At 39.3% G+C, this 18,853-nt stretch overlaps 1 protein-coding gene across 3 annotated transcripts in view; it reads right to left on the bottom strand.

Moving 5' to 3' along the window:
• TRRAP (transformation/transcription domain associated protein) overlaps positions 1-18,853 on the bottom strand; it is a 140,558-nt gene that overhangs the window by 52,784 nt on the left and 68,921 nt on the right. For all 3 annotated transcript variants that reach the window (XM_059716655.1, XM_059716657.1, XM_059716656.1), the window contains exons 46-56: positions 17,036-17,182; positions 15,616-15,818; positions 13,838-13,959; positions 12,472-12,685; positions 10,655-10,834; positions 9,880-10,026; positions 8,512-8,631; positions 7,921-8,208; positions 6,753-6,890; positions 6,252-6,364; positions 5,413-5,548 (exon numbers count right to left, since the gene is read on the bottom strand). In XM_059716655.1, the coding sequence (XP_059572638.1) occupies positions 5,413-5,548; positions 6,252-6,364; positions 6,753-6,890; positions 7,921-8,208; positions 8,512-8,631; positions 9,880-10,026; positions 10,655-10,834; positions 12,472-12,685; positions 13,838-13,959; positions 15,616-15,818; positions 17,036-17,182 (1,808 nt within the window). The remainder of the gene's footprint in view (positions 1-5,412; positions 5,549-6,251; positions 6,365-6,752; positions 6,891-7,920; positions 8,209-8,511; positions 8,632-9,879; positions 10,027-10,654; positions 10,835-12,471; positions 12,686-13,837; positions 13,960-15,615; positions 15,819-17,035; positions 17,183-18,853) is intronic.

The following is an 18,853-nucleotide window of genomic DNA, read 5'->3' as shown; positions in this document are numbered from 1 at the left end:
TAGTCTTTAAAAGGAGCTGTTTTCCATGTGCAGCACACCCCTATACAACCTGACTGCTCTACAACAGCCAAAATTTTAGGACATATGCATTCATCAAGTATATAGATAGCAAAGACTACACATTCTCTTGAGTAGAAAATAGGAAAGGATAAAAGGAAGGTTAAGTGGTGTACAAGTACATGTGGTTCAGCCAAATGGATTATAACCAAAACAATACCAACTCCATAATGAAAATCAGGCAGGTCAGCATTAGGCAGTGGCAAGCAGTATATTTTATCAATTGCTAAGTGAAAAATAAGATGATTGCACTCCCCCTACACAAGCACCTTACCTACATGGAAATGAAACAATACTTGTTCCATTTACAGAAATATAGCATATATAGGGAAATCACACACCTAGTTTTGACTTCTTTAAAAATAAAGTAATAAATAAATCACACACATACTTGCAAAAGTCACATATTAAACTACAAGTGCTGATTCAGAAACCTACTACTTCAAACATATTAACATATTTTGAACTTACAGCTGCAAGACTAACTTTGATTTAAAAATTATAGCACATCCGAAATTTTGAAGGTTATACCTTTCCACATTTCCCTACATATGCAACACGGAGCAATTCCCATTAGCAATGCTGCAGTGCATAACCCTGCATTTGAGTTTCCATTAGCAATGCTAACTCAAAGCGTATCACTCATTGTTAGAAATCTGTAAGTTGATTAAAATTACTTTCAGGAAAAACAAACAAGCACACAAACAAAAAAAAAAAAACTTACCATAAATTATGACGGTTTACAGATCATTTTAAACATCTGGGAAACAATCAAAACTGGGGAAAGAATTGCTCAGGTCCCTTGTAGATTCTGAACTAAATCTAATTTGAATTTTTATAAAGAGGCTATATCTTCAACTACCAATTCTTCCTTAAAAGTAGCCTAGACACTTTACACATGAAAGCATAAAAGCAAAACAACATTGATTACACACAGTATTGTGTGTAATCTTTTAATCTTGGCTCCTTGTCCCAGTTCCTTTGCCCACACAATCCAAATTTCCCAAAACACTACAATTCCTTATCATATCGGTCTCCCCTTCCATCTTTGCCCTGTTCCCCAACAGTGATTCCAAGTCTCCTTGTCCAGCTAGTCTTACACTTCCCCCCTCTCCCAACATATGCATAATGTAGTCAGCACTAGAAGCTATGAAAAGCTAGAGCAAGATACCATCTTCAGAGATTTTTAGCTGATGATGTTTAAGAAGTCCTTACTGAGTGCGTGTGCGCGCATGCACAATTTTTCAAAGGCTTATCACTTAGCCAAATTTAAGCAGCTGTTATGGGATCAACAAAGGCATATTCCTAATACAAAGACCACTTTATACCAAACTGGAGTTGTTCTTCCAGGTGCTCACCAAGGCATTTCCAAAAAAATAAAGAAAAAAAAAAAATAATTTTTAACTGTGGTAAAAACATTTTCCCTTGTGTTATCCTAGGATTGTTTTAGCTAGTAATCCCTCCTCTTCCCCCCATCCCACCCAAAAAAAACCCAACTGTTCCAGGTGGACACTCATCATGGATACATTTCAGCCAAAGTATTGATAATTTGCTACACTTAAAGTAACAGAAAACTATGTATCCTGGTGGGAAGTGTCGAGATAACTAAACAGCAGGCAGTGCCACCAGCACTGCCTATAACAGTCGTTTAAAAATCCAGTTTAGTGACTTTTTTTTTTTAAAAATCATGTTCATAAGTCTCATTTAAATTAACAGACTCAACATAAAGATAAAAGAAGCCTAATAGTTACTTAGTGGTGCAGTTTGTTTACTTTTTATTTAGAAGAGAGTTTTTTTCCCCATTTAAACAAATGTGAAAAACCCAAGTATGTTAAACAGTTCGCTGACAGGTCCCAATATAGAAGTATCCCCATCACCTTATGCCACTGCAGAGCATAGCCATATTTAAGCGGAAAAAAAAGTAAAGTCAATATATGCCAAGCATGCAATCATAACTCATCTCCTGCTGCACACGAAGTCTGCAGCTTCAGCTTGTGTCGATTTCCACAAAAATACAATAATGTTGACTAGTACGATCAAGCAACGTGCTCCAGCAGCAAGCTTACTCCAGCTCTTAAGCATATGGCTTCTGTTTAAACAGCATATGAATTTCACGTATTGCCAGTGTGATTTCATTTGACGTTATAATGCTTACGTTAAGTTATCCATCATTACCTAGAGTTTCAGCATTTTGCTTTTATGTCCCAAAACTGCTTTTAAAGTTGACTGGTCCAAAGCAGCCTAACATTAAGGGACCCCTGAGATCCCTCCCAGCCCTATAATTCTATAAGAAGATAGAGGGGAAAGCTCTATGGTATTAATCAAACGCAAGTCCTGACACCACAAATCCTGTACTTGGAGTTCTACACTAATGGGAAAAAAGTATGCTTGGGTAAAATTTGGGGATGGCTGCTCTGTGATACCATTTTTCCTCTCCACTACAGGGTGTCACGGGCCTTAGACATGCCTGGTGCTTTAAGAAAGGAGAAGGCTCTGGAAGAAGCCGAGTCAGCAGGCAGGAGAGCACCTGACCAGAAAGGGGCGGAACTTAACCAGGTGATAAGCCCAGGGCCAGAGCTGGGGCAGGCAGTCTCACCCTGGCCAAAAGTGCCTTTTTTTTTTGGTCAGTGAGTGCTGGCAGGCATTACAAATAAATAAATCAATAAATCATGGCACTCTACCTTTAACACGGCACATTCCCATGACATGCCCAGAAGAGGCAGCATGGTATTTCTACCCAGCTCCGCAGCGTCTGTAAAGATAGGGCACTTTAGTGGGGCTTTTTTGGCACTTTTATCTAATCGCAGATTGAATCACCTTCAGCTAAAGTGCCAAAAAGCCCCGCAGAAGTGGCCGTTCTTTATAGACTCTGTAAAACCAGTCTGAAGTCACGCACTCTCTTCTGGTGAAGTGCGTTTTTTTTAATTTAGTTTTTAATCTACAAGTGCCTCCATGGATGCTGAGCACCCACTAGTTTTTTTTCAGCAGACGCTTGCGCCCCGGAGCACCCACAGAGTCAGCACCTATGACCCTGGCTGCTGACATAGAAGGAACTCCTAAGCAAGCAGCAGACACAGGGAGACTCTGCACTCCTAGGGGTAAGAGAAGGCAGCCTTAGAGCTAAGGTCCGGTGATTTAAGGATTGAGACAAGAGGTGCTGGTGGTCTCAACCAACCCAGAAGCAGGGCTGGGGTTCCAAGGGTTAGGACTAAAGGATGAGGAGCAGGGCCAGAGAGCTCGAAGCAGGCCTGAGGCACTGGGTAGCCCAGGGGAGCCAAGCATAGTTAAGGAGCAAAGGATAGGGGTGCCCAGAAGAGGTGCACTGACAGATTTTCGCAGCTGATACCAACAGCCGATTTTTAATGAGGCATATTGGCTGATACCGATCTGTTTTCCAATACCCAGCCTGGCAGTGTGGAGAGGTGCCTCCAGCTGATAAGTCTGTTGTGGTGGAAGGGGAGGGGCTGCTGGGGCAGATCAAGGCCCCCGCAGTGAGGGAGGGTGTGGGGCTGGGGCAAGCACGGCACAGAGCCACGGCTCACATGGGAGGCACGGGGAAAGGAGGGCTCCCGGCGCTGCGTGCCACTCGGCCGGGAGCCACTGGTCCGGCACCTCGTTCAGCACACACCTGCTTGTCCAGCACCTCCCGCTGGTGCTCCTGCCACTCTTCTGGGAGGGCAGTGAGGGGGATGTACCCTCAGATCTGCACAGGGCAGGATAGGGTGGGCTAGGGCCAGGGCTGCATCAATGTCTTCCCATAGCCCCTTCCCAGGGCAGCTCCACCTCACCAGGAAGAGCTTGGTGCCAGACCAGGAAAAGCTGCCAGACTAGCGGCTCCCAGCCAAGCGGAGCAAGCCATCCATCCCCCTCGTGCCCCCTGGGCGAGCCGCAGCTCTTTGCTGCACCTGCCCTGCCCCGGCTAGGCACTGCTTGCCCCAGCCCCTGCCACAGCTGCACACTCCCTCACTTGGGGGGGGGGGGGGGCGGCCTTGATCTGCCCCCAGCCCCTTCCCTCCCCTTCCAGCACACCAGACTAACCAGCTGGAGGCAGCTCTCCACGCTGCCAGGCTGTGCTCCTCGCTGCCTGTGCTGCGCTGTGGCTGCATGCATGCACAGGCCATTCATCAGCCAAATTATCAGCTTGATGTGGCTGATTTCCGATATAGCAAATTTTCTTTATATCAGTGCTAATCCGATATTGGACCAATGTATCAGCGCACCTCAAGGTGCCCAGGTAACCAATTTAACAGATGTAACATATGGACCCAGAGCACTGGGATACCCCTGGGGAGAGACACTTACTGGATAGGACAGAGCATGATCACTAACATCTGTGAGGCACAGGCGTGGTATAAGGGGTAGCTGAAGCAACAAAGGCAGAGCAGGGGCCAAGTGGCTACAAGGTGGGGGTATCATGGCCACCCCTGGGATCTGTGCCTGGTACACAGGCTTACTTTCAGCAGAACTGAATGCTGACCATATATGACAAATTATGCATGCTACTTCCCCACTTTCTGTGTAGACACATGCACAAATATGCCCATGGAAAGCGCTTAGAGAAATAAACTTCCAAGGAGTTCTCACAGAAGCAACAGTTACGAAGCTTCACCACTCACAGGATATGCTGAAATCTAATTATTTTATTTTATAATCTAATTAACACTGACAGCAGGGGTTGGGTGTTCTTTATTGTTCAAAATCAACAATTTAAAAGCTCTAGCACCACAGAGAATGGGCTTTTTCATTTTGAAGATGTGAGTTTAGCTGCAACGTATCTAGCCTTAGTTTAATTGTCATAAGCTCACCCTGTCCCCCAGAAACATGGGGTTTTCCCCATCCTTATATTTTTCCTGCCATCATGCACATATTTTTATTTTTAATTTATTCCCAAATAAAGTCATTCTCTGAGGGGGAAAGAGGAAGAGAGCAGGGGAGTTGCACTATGTGCAGCACTACAAATGCCCCTTCAAGTTTCCCTACATATCTCACTGAAAGGCACTGGTAAACTACTTAGCTAACCATTTGTTGCTTTTTACTAACTTAGCACCATATCCTTTCACTCACCCTGGCAACTGCTACCTTCTTATGAAATATCAATTCTGAATCATAATGCAACTTTATAAGGAGACATAAAGAAGACAGAAAAATAAAAGAGAACTAAGTTTGCCTCCTAAAACAATGCGATCTGTTTGCCAAAATACCCAGCTAGCTATATACTATATCAAAGAACATCCCCAAAGAGTAGATTACTGCTTCTGTGAAATGAGCTGTAATCCCATCTTAGTTGGAATACAATCAGCACAATGAACAACAAAGCATTATCACCGCACAGTCTCAAAGAAAAATAAAATTCACCTGCACCAGTGCCTCCTTCATAGCAGTCCAATTTGAAACTCTCCATGCACATTCTAAAACTAAATAGGGATTTATATGGCCCTTTGACTGGCCATACTCTGTTAAAGGTTCCCACTGGTTCAACTCCTTTGAACAGCTACAAAAAAAGAAAACGTGGTTAAATTTGGTTTGAAAAAGCCAGAGTTTAACAACAGACTCCTTACACAGTTCACATCAGAATAGCCTGCGTGTTCATGAACATCTGAAAAGTGGTTAATCTGGCACTGCAATGGCTTTTAAATTACACTGCACAACTAAAAAAAAAAAATACATGAATAACCGTTACATAGAATGTCTATGGCAGGGAAAAGAATGCAGTTTTTCTCCCCCCAAAAGACTGATTTTTACAGGGAAAATTAATTCAAGTGTTTCCACTTACCACACATTATTCTTCCCTACTATTTTAGGTGCAACAGTTCAAGAATTTGTAATAATAGTAGCAGTAATAATATTTTCTATTCTTCTAAGTTGAACTGCATTTTAAATGGCCTTGGTTAAGTTTTATTCTAATAATAAATATTTAACATCACCAGATTCTTTTCTGTTGGTTAGCAGCGTCAAGCATTGTCATAGCATATATTTAAAACTCAGGTATCATTCCTTTTGAACAGGCTGAAAACACGAAGAAGAGCAACTGCTATGATTAGCCTTGTCACAGTCATCCATTTTGTGTTGATGATTTAAATATTCGTGATAGCCTTACAGTAAAACTAAAAAATGAATGCTCAAACATTTCTGGGAAAAAAAAAATATATACTGTGTGGCACAGGGATAAAGCTGCATCAGTTTTAAGATCTTACCGAATCCAATGGTCTTCCCAGAGTTGGTACTCAGGGAAGATTGAAGGGGAAGCATTATTTCGTTCATGTTCTTTTTTGGCTTTTTCCATTGCTTTTTCATAGGTTTCTTGTGCCTTAAAAAAGAAATCCAAAAAAGTTTTAGCTTTCCAGCTCAGACAAATATGCAACAGACAGTTCTTCACTATGTCATTTTTAAAAAGGTACATATGATTTTCAATAATCTTGATAAACGCTAGCATACAATCAGACAGGAGGATTAAACATTGTAATATTTACACTCTTATGCCACTTAATCAAATTAGGGAGGTACTGAGGGAAATTGCTTTCAGTTGTATTTAATTTCATCTTATCAATGTACCAGCTGGTTTTATTATAACACTTCATATGGAGACAGTCTCAAATTTGAAAAGAAATTTCAACTAGTTCTTATTAGCAAAATACTAATAGTTAACCTACATAGATCAGCTTTTAGTAGATGTGTTTATGTTTTAAGAATACTACCTGTTCAAAGAAGCCATGCTGTTCATAGGCTATAGCAGTTGCTGTCTCGGGAAATTTACAGCGTTTTTGCCATAGTCCAGCCCACATATCCTCCTCTTGCAGCAAAGAGTAAAGCTCAGCTAGGGAATCCAGTATTTCCTAAGGATACAACAACAAATCACATATTCTTTTAACTGCTGTAATATTTAGTATATTTTTCTTTTATCAAGGGTACATCTTACATATTGCAAGAAAGCTGACATATTTTGTACTAAAGCATATGATCATCAATATTACATCTAATATATTATAAATGACAGAGGAAGATGACCAGGTACTCCATTTCTAAAAGTGCTATTTCTTGCAAGGTATCAAGATAAGAGATTTTTGAAAAAACCTAGAAGGCATGTGATCCATAATTAGAAAATATTTTTTAAAAAAGAATACATTAGATTTCCATCATTTCCTCCCACAAACTCAGACTCTGTATTAACCTCACTTGTGCTACACAACCAAACACACGACAGAAGACTATTCAAGAGGACATTAGCACACCATTTGAGACTCAGTCCGTACAGTTTTTCAGCTGTCTGTGGATATGTTAGTGCTGACTAAAATCAGCTCATGGTATTAAGTGCAATCATCAATTTATATTGTATTAGCTAAATCAACTCATCAAGGTCATTTTCTACCAACCTAATTTGCTAGAAATGACACATCCCAAAGTAGGAGGAGAGGGGAACTGTATGTATGTATTTCTACCTGATCTCTCTCTCAAAAGCAAGAACAGGTGAGTCTAGTCAAAGTGTTGTAAAGAATTATTAAACAAAACGCAAATAGGAAAGGAGTACCAAGACAGGGGAAAAAAACGGAAGACTGCTATAGGCAAGAGCTAGGTAGAAAAGTGAGATACGTTGAGGCAGTATATTCCCGTGCACATGGAACAAGCATTTTTTTCACCAAATTAAAAATAACACCACACATTAAAATAAGAATGCCAGCAAGCCTATAACACCAGATGCTTGGATACTGATTTTAGATCCAGTTTGACAAAGGGCAACAAAAATTGTTTTTCCACTTATCTTCTAACAGTGCCCACAGGATGAGTGCCAAGTATCAGAAATAGTGTTTATAGAGAATAAAGTAACACACGTAACACTATTAATTTTCTTGGAAGTAGTTTATTTACCTGCTGAGGAGGGGTTATGCTTTCCTGTTCATAGAATTCTGTCGTCTGCTTAGGTTTAATCTGAAGGCTCAGCCCCTTCTCAAAGGCCTGATGTTCTAGCATCAGCGTGGAACGGAACCAGAGGTTGTGAGTTTTACCCAAGTATTTTAGCACGCAGGGCCGAATAGGAATGGGAGGCACACACTGCGACATTGCTTCCACAAAACAATTCAGGGCACTTGGTTGGCAGTCTCGTTGAACTTGATGGCTACCACTGCACAAGAAAGGGCTTATTTCGCCTGCCAAGGCCTGAAAGGAAAAACAGACAAAATGGGAAAGAGTCATTGCCAACACAGCATACTATATGTGACGACTTGCTAACACTGTTCAGATTAGGGGATTTTCATAAGAAGTTAAAATCTGAAAAGGTTAATGCCTTCAGAAATTGGATAAACTCATTTCTTTAAAAAACTAGTATAAAACATAAAAGCTTCAAGAAGCACTGGAAATTAAACTCTTTCCAAGAGAGGGAGCACATAACTAGGCAGACATATACAATCTACTGAAACACCGAACAAAAGGACGGGGGGGGGGGGGGGGGAGGGTTCTCACATGTTGCTGTCTATCCGACAAGATTTTCCACAATCGGGAGAAAAGCTGAATCCAAGTCTTCTCTGCTAATGGTGTAGAAATATGACACAACTGAACAAAGGCACTTAACAATGCTCCAGTCTAGAAATAAAAATAAATGAGTGTAAAAAAAAGTGACCGGGTGGGAGGGGGGAACCGAAGCCTTTTAATAATCTCACACCATGTAAAAACTACTATGACATATCCCTAAAACTCATGTGTCATAGTCATACATGTACAGTCACAGTACAGTGCTTCCCAATTATTATATTAAATTCTCAACATGATTTCTAATTTCCTGCAGAAGAAAAGTAACAATAATGAAATAAAATAATATTTTTGTATTTCTGAAGACTCTAGTTCATGACTATAAACTGTTGCAAAGAATTTGAAAAAATGTGTACATTGCAAAAAAAAAAAAGGGTTGCTGACTTGAATATTCAGACCAAAACAAGAAGGTCAGCCGGACAGAGCTGCTGCTGCGATTAGACAATTTACTACAAAACACTATAAACTATTAAAACCCAACTTCATGTCTAATCTGTTACCAGATTTTACTCCTCTTTGTATTTTAGTATCTAATTTGAATTTCAAGGCAGTAGTTTTCTTATAGAAAAAATTCAAGATACATGCAAATACAGTTGGTGGTTCTTTAGAAACCTTAATTAACATCCACCAAGAGATAATGAAGCTAGGAACAGTCATTTAACTTTCCAACAAAAATACACATTTTCAGTATACCTTCAAGAATCAGTACCAGCAAGAATTACTAATTTTCACATACAAAGTAACTGAAAAAAAGAGTTGTGTCAAGATCTAGAAAAACTTAAGCAATTTTACTTTTGCTTAGGCTCTCAGTTCCTAAATGCATAATTTACCCACGCTTAACTTCTTGATTTGGTCGCTCAGTGCTCTACTCCTGTGACAAAAATCTCATAGCAAGACAGAGAGACAAGGAACTGTTGCAGCAGCTGCTATGAAAAGGGACATCAATAAATGAGAAGAGGAATAGGTCCAGATAAAACAGGATACAAAGATGACATTTTGAACTTTTAAGTTCCCCTGGTTCCAGAATTCAGTCTGATTTAATGAAAAAGAAACAAAATGATGGGATCTGGCAGAGGATGGAATTAGACATTGAGAGAAGAGACCCAGACAACAGCCTCTCACTATAAAAACTTAGGCATTGAAAATTCCTATACTAGGTAGCTACAGAATGATACTAAATTTTAAAAGCCTTGTAAATATGCACAAAAAAAATGAACTCGATTTTTACTGGCATACAGGTTTGGAAACTTCAGTCCTTCTACAGTGATTTTCACGCTGCACCAACCAATGACCTGTACCAACCTTCACTTCTCGAAGAGAGTCAAGAAACTTGTCATGCCTGTTGGTCAACATGTGCAGCTGGTTGCCTATGTCCTTCTCAGAAAGTTCTTTGGTCTTAGGTGTACTGGTCTGGTCACCAGGAGCCAACTCAATGTCAATTTCTACATCCTATACAAAAAAAGGTAAATACAGAACAACACCCTCATTATTTCTGTATAAATACAAGAGAGCACTCAACTCAGCTTCAGCCTTTGGTAGTTTTTAAGACTGGGACATTTAATTTGCAGTGTGAAGAGACAGAAGGAAGAACCAAGATTGTTTTGGTGACACAGCAGTTAATAACCTTGCTGTAGCTCCAGATAAAAGTGACTCAGCCACATATTAATACCTGATCATTTGAGCCAAGGAGTCAACAGTGATGTTGGCCATATAACGGGCTTGTGTTCTGTTGGCTATAGAAGCTGATGTGCCTTACTCATGCCTCTACTTAGGCAAAACGGCTGCAAAGCTTAGCCTTTTTTTTTTTTTGGTCATCTCAATGCAAGATTAGAACAGAGATGTAAGGTAGGATCACAGGAGCCAGTAAGGAGAAAGGTATTAAACTCTCCTTTAACATGTACTGTTAACAGTTAGGCCTACTTGGCTTCATTATTGAATGACACGTCATTACTGAATGTCAGCATACCAAGATACATACAACAGTTCGGACCAACTGCAATGTGTCCTACAGACTGTGCTTGTTGAGATATCAATGCAAACAGAAGCTATTTTCATCTCCCAACAAATAAAAAATTACCTCTTCTTTGGATTCACTGTTTTCTCTTTCTCGAGGCTCTTGTTTGACATGAGTCACCATAGCAAATGCTGCTCGATCATGACTGTCAGCTAGGTTGATAACATTAGTGATAGATGGGAGCATGGCACCCTGACAGCTTGTCCCAATTGTGGTACTTCTCTCGCACACTGCCAAAAGGAGCTAAGACATTTTTAAAAAAAGACAACAGTTGTAACACTTTCTGCACGACACGTAAGAAAACAAGACGTTCATTTATTGCTTATTACACCTTTTCTTCTTGCCTATAGCGTCGTTAAAACCTCCTCAAACCAATGGTGGAAGGCAAATGGATTGAAACAGATCCAGTTACCCATTAGGAAGCAATCTTCAGCATCAGGCTAATCTGAATGAGTCCAAGTTTTACCACTCACCAAAGGAACTCCTCACCCCTTAATATCTGGCCCAGGTATGACTTTTCTCAGTAAATTTTATTGAAAACACAGGTAAGTTTGATAACACTTCATCTCACTTTTGCTTTTAAAAACAAACTCAGACAGGTCTGTATTAAAAGGAACTAAATATTCTAACTAAGCACATGAACATGAGGAAAATGCAATTACATTTCCTGCGACGCATGTTCAGGTACAAAGTGCAATAAGGAAGGTGAGGTGGCAACAAGCTGCCTAGCAACTGGCAGCATACTCCTACTGATACAGGAGCTCACGACGCAGATGTCTGGTCACTAAGTAGCATCTCTGACTGTACTAGAAGGACCAAGGCTTGAATGTTTATCAGTACAGAAATCTGCACTCCTGCTGTTGTATACTTGCCTCAGCAAATAAGTCAATGAATTCCCATTCTCAGCACAGAACCTTATTTGAGGCCAGTGTATCTGCCTTCAAGGCTGCTATTTGATTATTAAACTCCAAATATATATATATATTATACATAGGTACTATACAAGTATATCAGTACGAGAGAGAAAGAAATAATCAAATAGCAGCCTTGATTGAGATATAGCTATATAGATATCTCAATCAATATCTAGATATATAAAATACATTAGTACAACAAAATATGAGACCCCATAAGGTCACTATAGGAAAGAAGGGTTTTTTTCCATCCAAGCCTTATATATTTATGGAAATTAAATGTAGTGCCTTCACATTTATACAGTACCTACAAAAAAGTTTTTCATTCGAACACATGATTTACCTAAAAGATGTGGCAACTCCTGCTGTTCCCCATCTCTCAGCAAGTAGCTCTGTTTGAGCGCCAAAAACTAATACCAGAATTGCTTTATGCTTAGTAATTTTATATTTATTTTATATAAAGTCTTCTAAAGAAGTGATTTAGCTCCCTTTTGTTTTAGACAAAGTAATTTCACACCACTGCAATCCTCCATAAAATGTCACATCCACACTTCAGACATCATATTCTTACTGAGATATCTTCTTAAATTCAGTCTGCCATGAAGATTCTTCCTCTAGTCATTTTTTTTTTAAATAAAAAATTCAAGCTGAGCACTGATTAGACATTTCCCTAGTGAGAGTGAAGCATTAAAGGTTTAAAATAAAAGCCACAGGAGTCCATAGCTAAACGGAGTCATGAAGGTGGTTAAGAGATTTCCCGTGTATCAACTTTTCAAGGTTTATGCGCTTTGTATTTGCTTTAAAATGCAAGACCTGATAACTCGGGTTTCACAGCTTTGATATTAAAAGCATCACATTTCAAGATGCACTTTGCCACAGCGCATCCACAAATAGACCAGGAAAACAAAGAGCAAACAAACGTTTCTAAAATTACAGTTACACTTCTGATACAAGTGGGTTTCATACCTCAATGCACTGCTTGATCCAAAAATGGTTTCCCATTGCTTCCCAATTTTGAGAACAAGTTACATAAAGCAAGCGCTCATAGACACGACGCTTCATGGAATTGTCAAAGACTTCAAAAAATTTGGCTCGGATGAGAGGCTGAGCACATCGGAGTCCAGAAAGGAAGGCAGGTTCAAGTTTAGCAGTAAGCTCGCTGCCTGAAAGGTTCTCATCCCTAGGAGGAATGCATAAGCAATTGATAATACCCTTTCAGTGATCTGGCTATTTTCAATCACATGGATATATTTTTCTGTTCTACAATTTTCCAGCAGGTATTAGCAGCTTACTAATGCCTAGGGTTAAGCAGAGCATTGTCTGCTACCAAAAACCTTAAAGTTCTGGGCTACCAACCACCACCATTATCCAAGTCCTTTGAGGACATTTTATATGTAGAGCCAAAAAAAAAAAAAAAAATCAGAAAAATAGCAAATACCCAAAAGACCCAACATACCCAATGGGAGCCCCGGGCTATGTATCAAAATTTTTGCAACCCTACTGTTATTGGGCTCAACTAAATAAGTATTATGTGAGTTTCTTATGTTGGACACCACTTGCCTAAAGGGTACAAAGTAGGAATACTGGTTGCAGGGACCATTGCTGGTTTTGTAGACTGCTCTTTGACCTCCTCCCACATACACTTTTAAGTCTGTGTGTATATAATGCTACATTACTGGAGACAATATTGTGAACCAGGTGATCCACATTGCCAGGTAGAAGTTTGAGACAGATGGTCAAAAACCACTGCTGGAGCAGTGAAATGATATGAAACTCCCTCTTAACTTTCAGTCATCTGTTTTCTGCTACTTAAATCTCATCTCCAGCTCCAAGCATCACCACACAAATAAACACCACCAGTGTAGGCAAGCCAAAATTTGCACTAGAGCAGCCCACCCTTGCTTAAACTATGCAAATAAGCTCTAATTACAATCTGCTGATTGCCTTTTCGCTATTCATGGCCCGCTAGCAAAGTGGCAGACAAGGCAAACCCTCTTAATGAAGGCAAGATCAATAGAGAAGCTTAACAAATGGACAAGAGGGGAGGAGAAACATAGTTTAGCAGTTATCACTGTACCTAAAACATGACCAATTAAAAGGATGCCCCACAAAATTCTCTCCTTGCTTCTACTGAGGACTATAAAGAAACTACGTACCCACCGTTCTAATGTGAATATGTAAATATCTTCATTCCCGTCTCAGTCAAGTGAAATAACTGTGCATTTTATTTTAAAAAATTACCCTTAAAAGATAGATGGACTGTTATAAAGGTCATATATGATACAAATTATGAACCAATAAGCTGCAATACTTGATTAATAGCTATAATTACCTATAGACATAGTTAACAAGGTCTAAAAACTGGGCATTTAATTCAAGGTCTTCTGGAAAACGCTTTTCAATGTAGGTCATCATTTTCACTAGCAAAATGGACTTCTCCCGGAGAGTAGGTGTCTGCGTTAAAAGAAGACATGATTCATTTTCTCAATTCATCTTTAAACACAAAGAACAATGGCATGTCCAAAGTATAATTTCAACCATTCGATACACCATTTTTTCTATTTTTAAGCACCTGAAACATGACTCAGAAGGTACCCCCCCACACTATTTTTTAAGGAAAATAATTCAAGTATTTACAGTTTATGGTTCTAGCATACAACTACAGCAGATGCTTAAAAATCATTAACAGTTAAAAACAAGTTAAATTATTTAATTACTACAAAAACTGTGACTAACTAGTGGTAACAAAAAGTACAAATAAACAAACAAACAAACAAACAAACACACACACACACACACACACACACACACACACTTTGTACTTATACACTAGGTCATACAAGCTAATATTACAGGGAAAAGGATGGCAGACAGACAAGTATCACAGAGAACGCTGTACACTAAAAATGTGAAAACCTCCTACAGTTAAAATAATAGGCAACTGGGACTTCACAGGACAGAAGTAAAATGGATTTGGACCCAATGCATGAAAAAAGGTTTCATGTACACATACCACTAGATACAAATATGTAGTCTCACATCAAAGAAGTGAACAGTTTCTGTAGTTTTAAGCTTTAGGACATGCATTTTTAAAATTTGAAATTAGGCTCTAAACCTGTGCTATCAATATTTCATACCTTGTTCACTGCTAAATTGTGTTTGGTTTTTTTTAAATAGGATTTTTTAAAATCCTTTATTTTTTTTAAAATTTTTAAATATATATACACACATATACACACACAGGCATTTTATATTCCTAATCAATTTAAGAGGAATATGACATAACTACCATGAGATAACATTATCTAAAAGTATTCCACTACTATATATTTTAACTGAAGAAACTATTAATCCAGGATAATTTACAAGATCCAACACCATCTTTTAGATAGGTGCTCTTCTTTCCTTTAATTTCTATTCGCAAAATAGTACATTTGACCAAATAGAGTGTGTAAATCAATACAGTGCTCCAGTTGCTTTCACTTGGAATCCAGGGAATTCAAAACTTTACAGGAAACATTTGAACTTGCAAAACTAGATCCTTCAAAATCATTCTCTCTTTGTAAAGGGCTAAGTACAGTTAGTCAAAAAGCCCAAGGCTGAATTGATTCAATCTTCGCAGGTCGGTCTCAGCTGTGTAGACTGAACTGATGAGCAAGTGAACAGACATTCACTTTTGATTCTGGAAATGCAGCCACATGCCTGCAGTGGCTCAGACCAGAAGTCAAGGGGCACTAGAGCACACCTCCCTGCTCAGCTGGGCTAGCCTTCCCACCTGTGAGAGGGGAGCAGGGCAGGTGCAAAGCATCTGGGGATGCTGGGGGACTGTGAGTTAACTTGAATATGGAGGGAACCTGGGACAGAAGTTCAATAAACCAATTTAACCTAAATCAGTAAAGTCTGATACTGCATCTATCCAGGTTTATCTGAAACCCATTTCAGCCATTTTGAAAGAGGTTTATATGCACTGAACTTCTGTTGTGGTACAGATCTGAACTGGTGATCACTTATACTGGTTGTGTAATTTCTGTCCCGAGGCCAGAAAATTAAGCGGGTTTTATTTATTTAGTATTTAATTGCAATGACACTTTTAACTCTGTTCAACTTTACCTGATTGGCTGCCATTGGAGAATTGTTTTTCACCCACTCTTCCACTATTTTTACCACTGCACGAAGAATTTTGGCATCAGTAGATTTTTCAATCAGTGATGTTAAAATTGCTTGTATAAAGTTTTTCCTCATCTCCATGCTCATCACAGCAAGACGCGTTTTCACAAGATCCAAACTTAGCATAACCAGTTCACTTGTACCTGCTAAAGACAGCAAGAAAACAAATTTTAAAAAAACAACACAGCAATACAATTTTAAAATCACCTGTCAAGGGAAAAATGGTTTCAATTTTAACTGTAAATTAGCATCCTCTAGATCTAACTTTATTAACAATTTACAAAGCTGATAACCCTCTTCCTCCCCAACAGCAGATGAGAAGCCATCTCACACATTTTACAGAAGAAAAAAAAGAAAGAGGCTGCAGGTAAAACTGTAGAAATTTCAATAGTGGAGAAAAAAAATATATTACCATGGATACAAGTCTCTATAGGCAACTATTTTTGACACCATTGCATTCCATTCCCAATTAAATGGGCCACAGTGTCCTTCAGAAGAACCTTCCCGTTTAATACTGCCCATCCAAAAACAACTAACAAGTAGAACCTTATTTCAGTAAGTCTTTGGCAAAACATTTATAGCATACCAAATAGTTATAAAGCATGAATAACCATAACTTAACTTGGCAAATGAAAGTACTTTGCAATACAGTATTCTTGATCAGTTATTTCCCAACTTGCTTAACTGCTGAACCTAATAATTTGCTACGCGTTTCTCAGTGATTAGCAGAATCTGCAACATTTTAGTCTCTTTAATTAGTATATAGGTTATAAATCCCAAATTGGAAGCGTTTCTTAAAAACAATTTTCTTCAGTAGCTTAATCATTAATGTATACATTTGGTTCTTTAATAGCACTGTATTTCTTTAGCACTGTTGGTATTTTATATTCATCTCATTTGAGAATAGGCACAACCTTGCCTACCAGTCACTACTGTAAGACAGTAACAAGGGCACAAAATTCAGAGAGCTGATTACATAGAAAACTGTTATCAGCATACCTCAGTTCAATTTAGAACCAATGAAAGGAGAGAACTGGTAACACGTTAAGGAATTTTGAAAGATTTAATATTAACACAGTACATTTCAAACCCCTGAATCGAAGCAAGTGATATTTGGCTACTTGTTCTTTTTCTTTGTTTTTTAATCAAGTATTGAGGACCTATAAAGTGCTATTTTTCCCATCAATTATTTCAACGAGATTTCTCATTTTTAATTACGTAGTTTCCAAGTTACACAATGCCTCATAACATTTTAAAAAAACAAAACATGACAAATGTAAAACTAGGTAACAGTTATTTTAAAGGGTCAGAGGTTAAGTAGAGATTACATTGGCTATCATAGATTTGTAAAGTAATGTATTACCGGTGTTTGCTTCTGCTGTTCCTGCTGCAGCCTGTGGATTTAAATGTTCCCTGACCATCTTCTGCAGAGATCGCATAAAAACTGAAATCAATCTGTCTATGTAGCTAGGATTGTTACTGCATGCAGACTTCAGAATCATTAAAGTACCTAAAGATACAAACAAAAGCCTCTTTTTAAAAAATGAAACTTTTGTCATTAAGAATTTAGTTAACCAGCTATCATATCTTTGTACATATCCTATCAAAAGGAACACCAGATATCCTAATTTTGGACAGGGGGTTGTTCTACCTTGGGAAGAGACACGCTACTATTCATACTACAAAGACCTGAAATCTATATAGGCTTCTGCTGGCAAAGGCTATATTCTTTTATTTACCGCTCACTCAGTATGCCTTCCTCAAGCAGGAGTTAAATTCTGCTTTAAAAAAATTAACAGTTTTTCAAAAAGGTACATACAGGAGCTATGCAGGAGCTGCATTTAGTATGCTCCTCAACAAGTCTGTATTATGACAAACATTGATTCCCCCCATCAAACTGCAGTTAATGCCTATACAAACATACTGGATACAAGTATGGAGTTTGAGGCTGATCTGTCTGTATTTATACAGAACAGCTCACTATCGTATTTACCCGAAACCTAGACAACTCTGCATTTAAGACAACCCCCCAATACTTAGATTCTATATTTGGAAAAGTTATAAATGTGTTATAAACTTTCCAAGTATAGAATTTAATTATTGGAGGGTCATCTTAAATTCTTCCCCCATATTGTTGCAACAGGGAAAGCAGTGTCAGGGGGCAAGTTGGAAGAGAAAGGGTGAGCAGCTTGCCCCTGTTCCTCCAACGCTCATTTGCCCCTCCTCCCTGCCCCTGCTTATCTTGCTCTGGCAGACTCTGTCCCTGCTCCACTCTGGTTGTGCACAGAGCAGGACCACAGCCCTACCCAGCAGCAGCAACAGCAGCAATATGGCACCCCCAGTTCCTGCCTGCCACTTCATACTCGATTTCAAGACAAAGGGCTCCCCACCACCCATATTAAAATGGGGAAAACAACAGTATATCAGGGGTTATCAACTGGGGGTGGTATGCATACCTGCAAGGGTATTGGAAAGGTCCTAGGGGATATGTGTGGGCAGGGACAGGGTGCCATCTCCAGGAGCAAGATGGGGTGGGAAGAAGGTGCAAGGGCAGCAGCACCCTTTTGAGGGCTACACAGGTGCCATCTAGCCAGCTGGATGCGGGGGGGGGGGACTTGAAGGCAGCCGCTGCCACCCACCACCCCACCGCACACCACTTTCCCACAGCCAGCTGCACATGCAACTGGCCATGGGGAAGTGTGTACAAGTCCCCCGCCCCATGTCCAGCCACTGCCACCAGAAGAAGGGTTACACTTCTTAAAAAAGGTTGAAAACCCCTGCAGTATATTTACAGCTATATTGTTATACATATATGTTATACTGTTATAGCTACATATATATGCATATATGTTATAACAAAACAAACAGATATATTATATATAGGTGTAATGTGTGTGCATGTGCATGTGTGTACACACACAATGTTATACAGCTATATCATTACATCTGTCTATATGATCTACAGAAACAGAGTCAGGATACAGTCTTATGCCTCAAAGCAGCTTTAAAGGCATCTTTGTTATTCGCACACTTCGTAAAACCACAGCTATTTTGGGGTGGGGAAGAGTGGAGGTGTTGTTAATAGAGTGACCAGATATGCCTTAAAAGTGTTATTGCCTTTCTCCTTCTCCCCTCATTTTCCTGAATTTTAGCACATTTTCAGATTCTGCATCTCTTTTTA

Source organism: Alligator mississippiensis, chromosome 13 (assembly GCF_030867095.1).
Source record: "Alligator mississippiensis isolate rAllMis1 chromosome 13, rAllMis1, whole genome shotgun sequence".
NCBI lineage: Eukaryota > Metazoa > Chordata > Crocodylia > Alligatoridae > Alligator > Alligator mississippiensis.
This window is presented reverse-complemented; position numbering and strand designations above follow the sequence as displayed.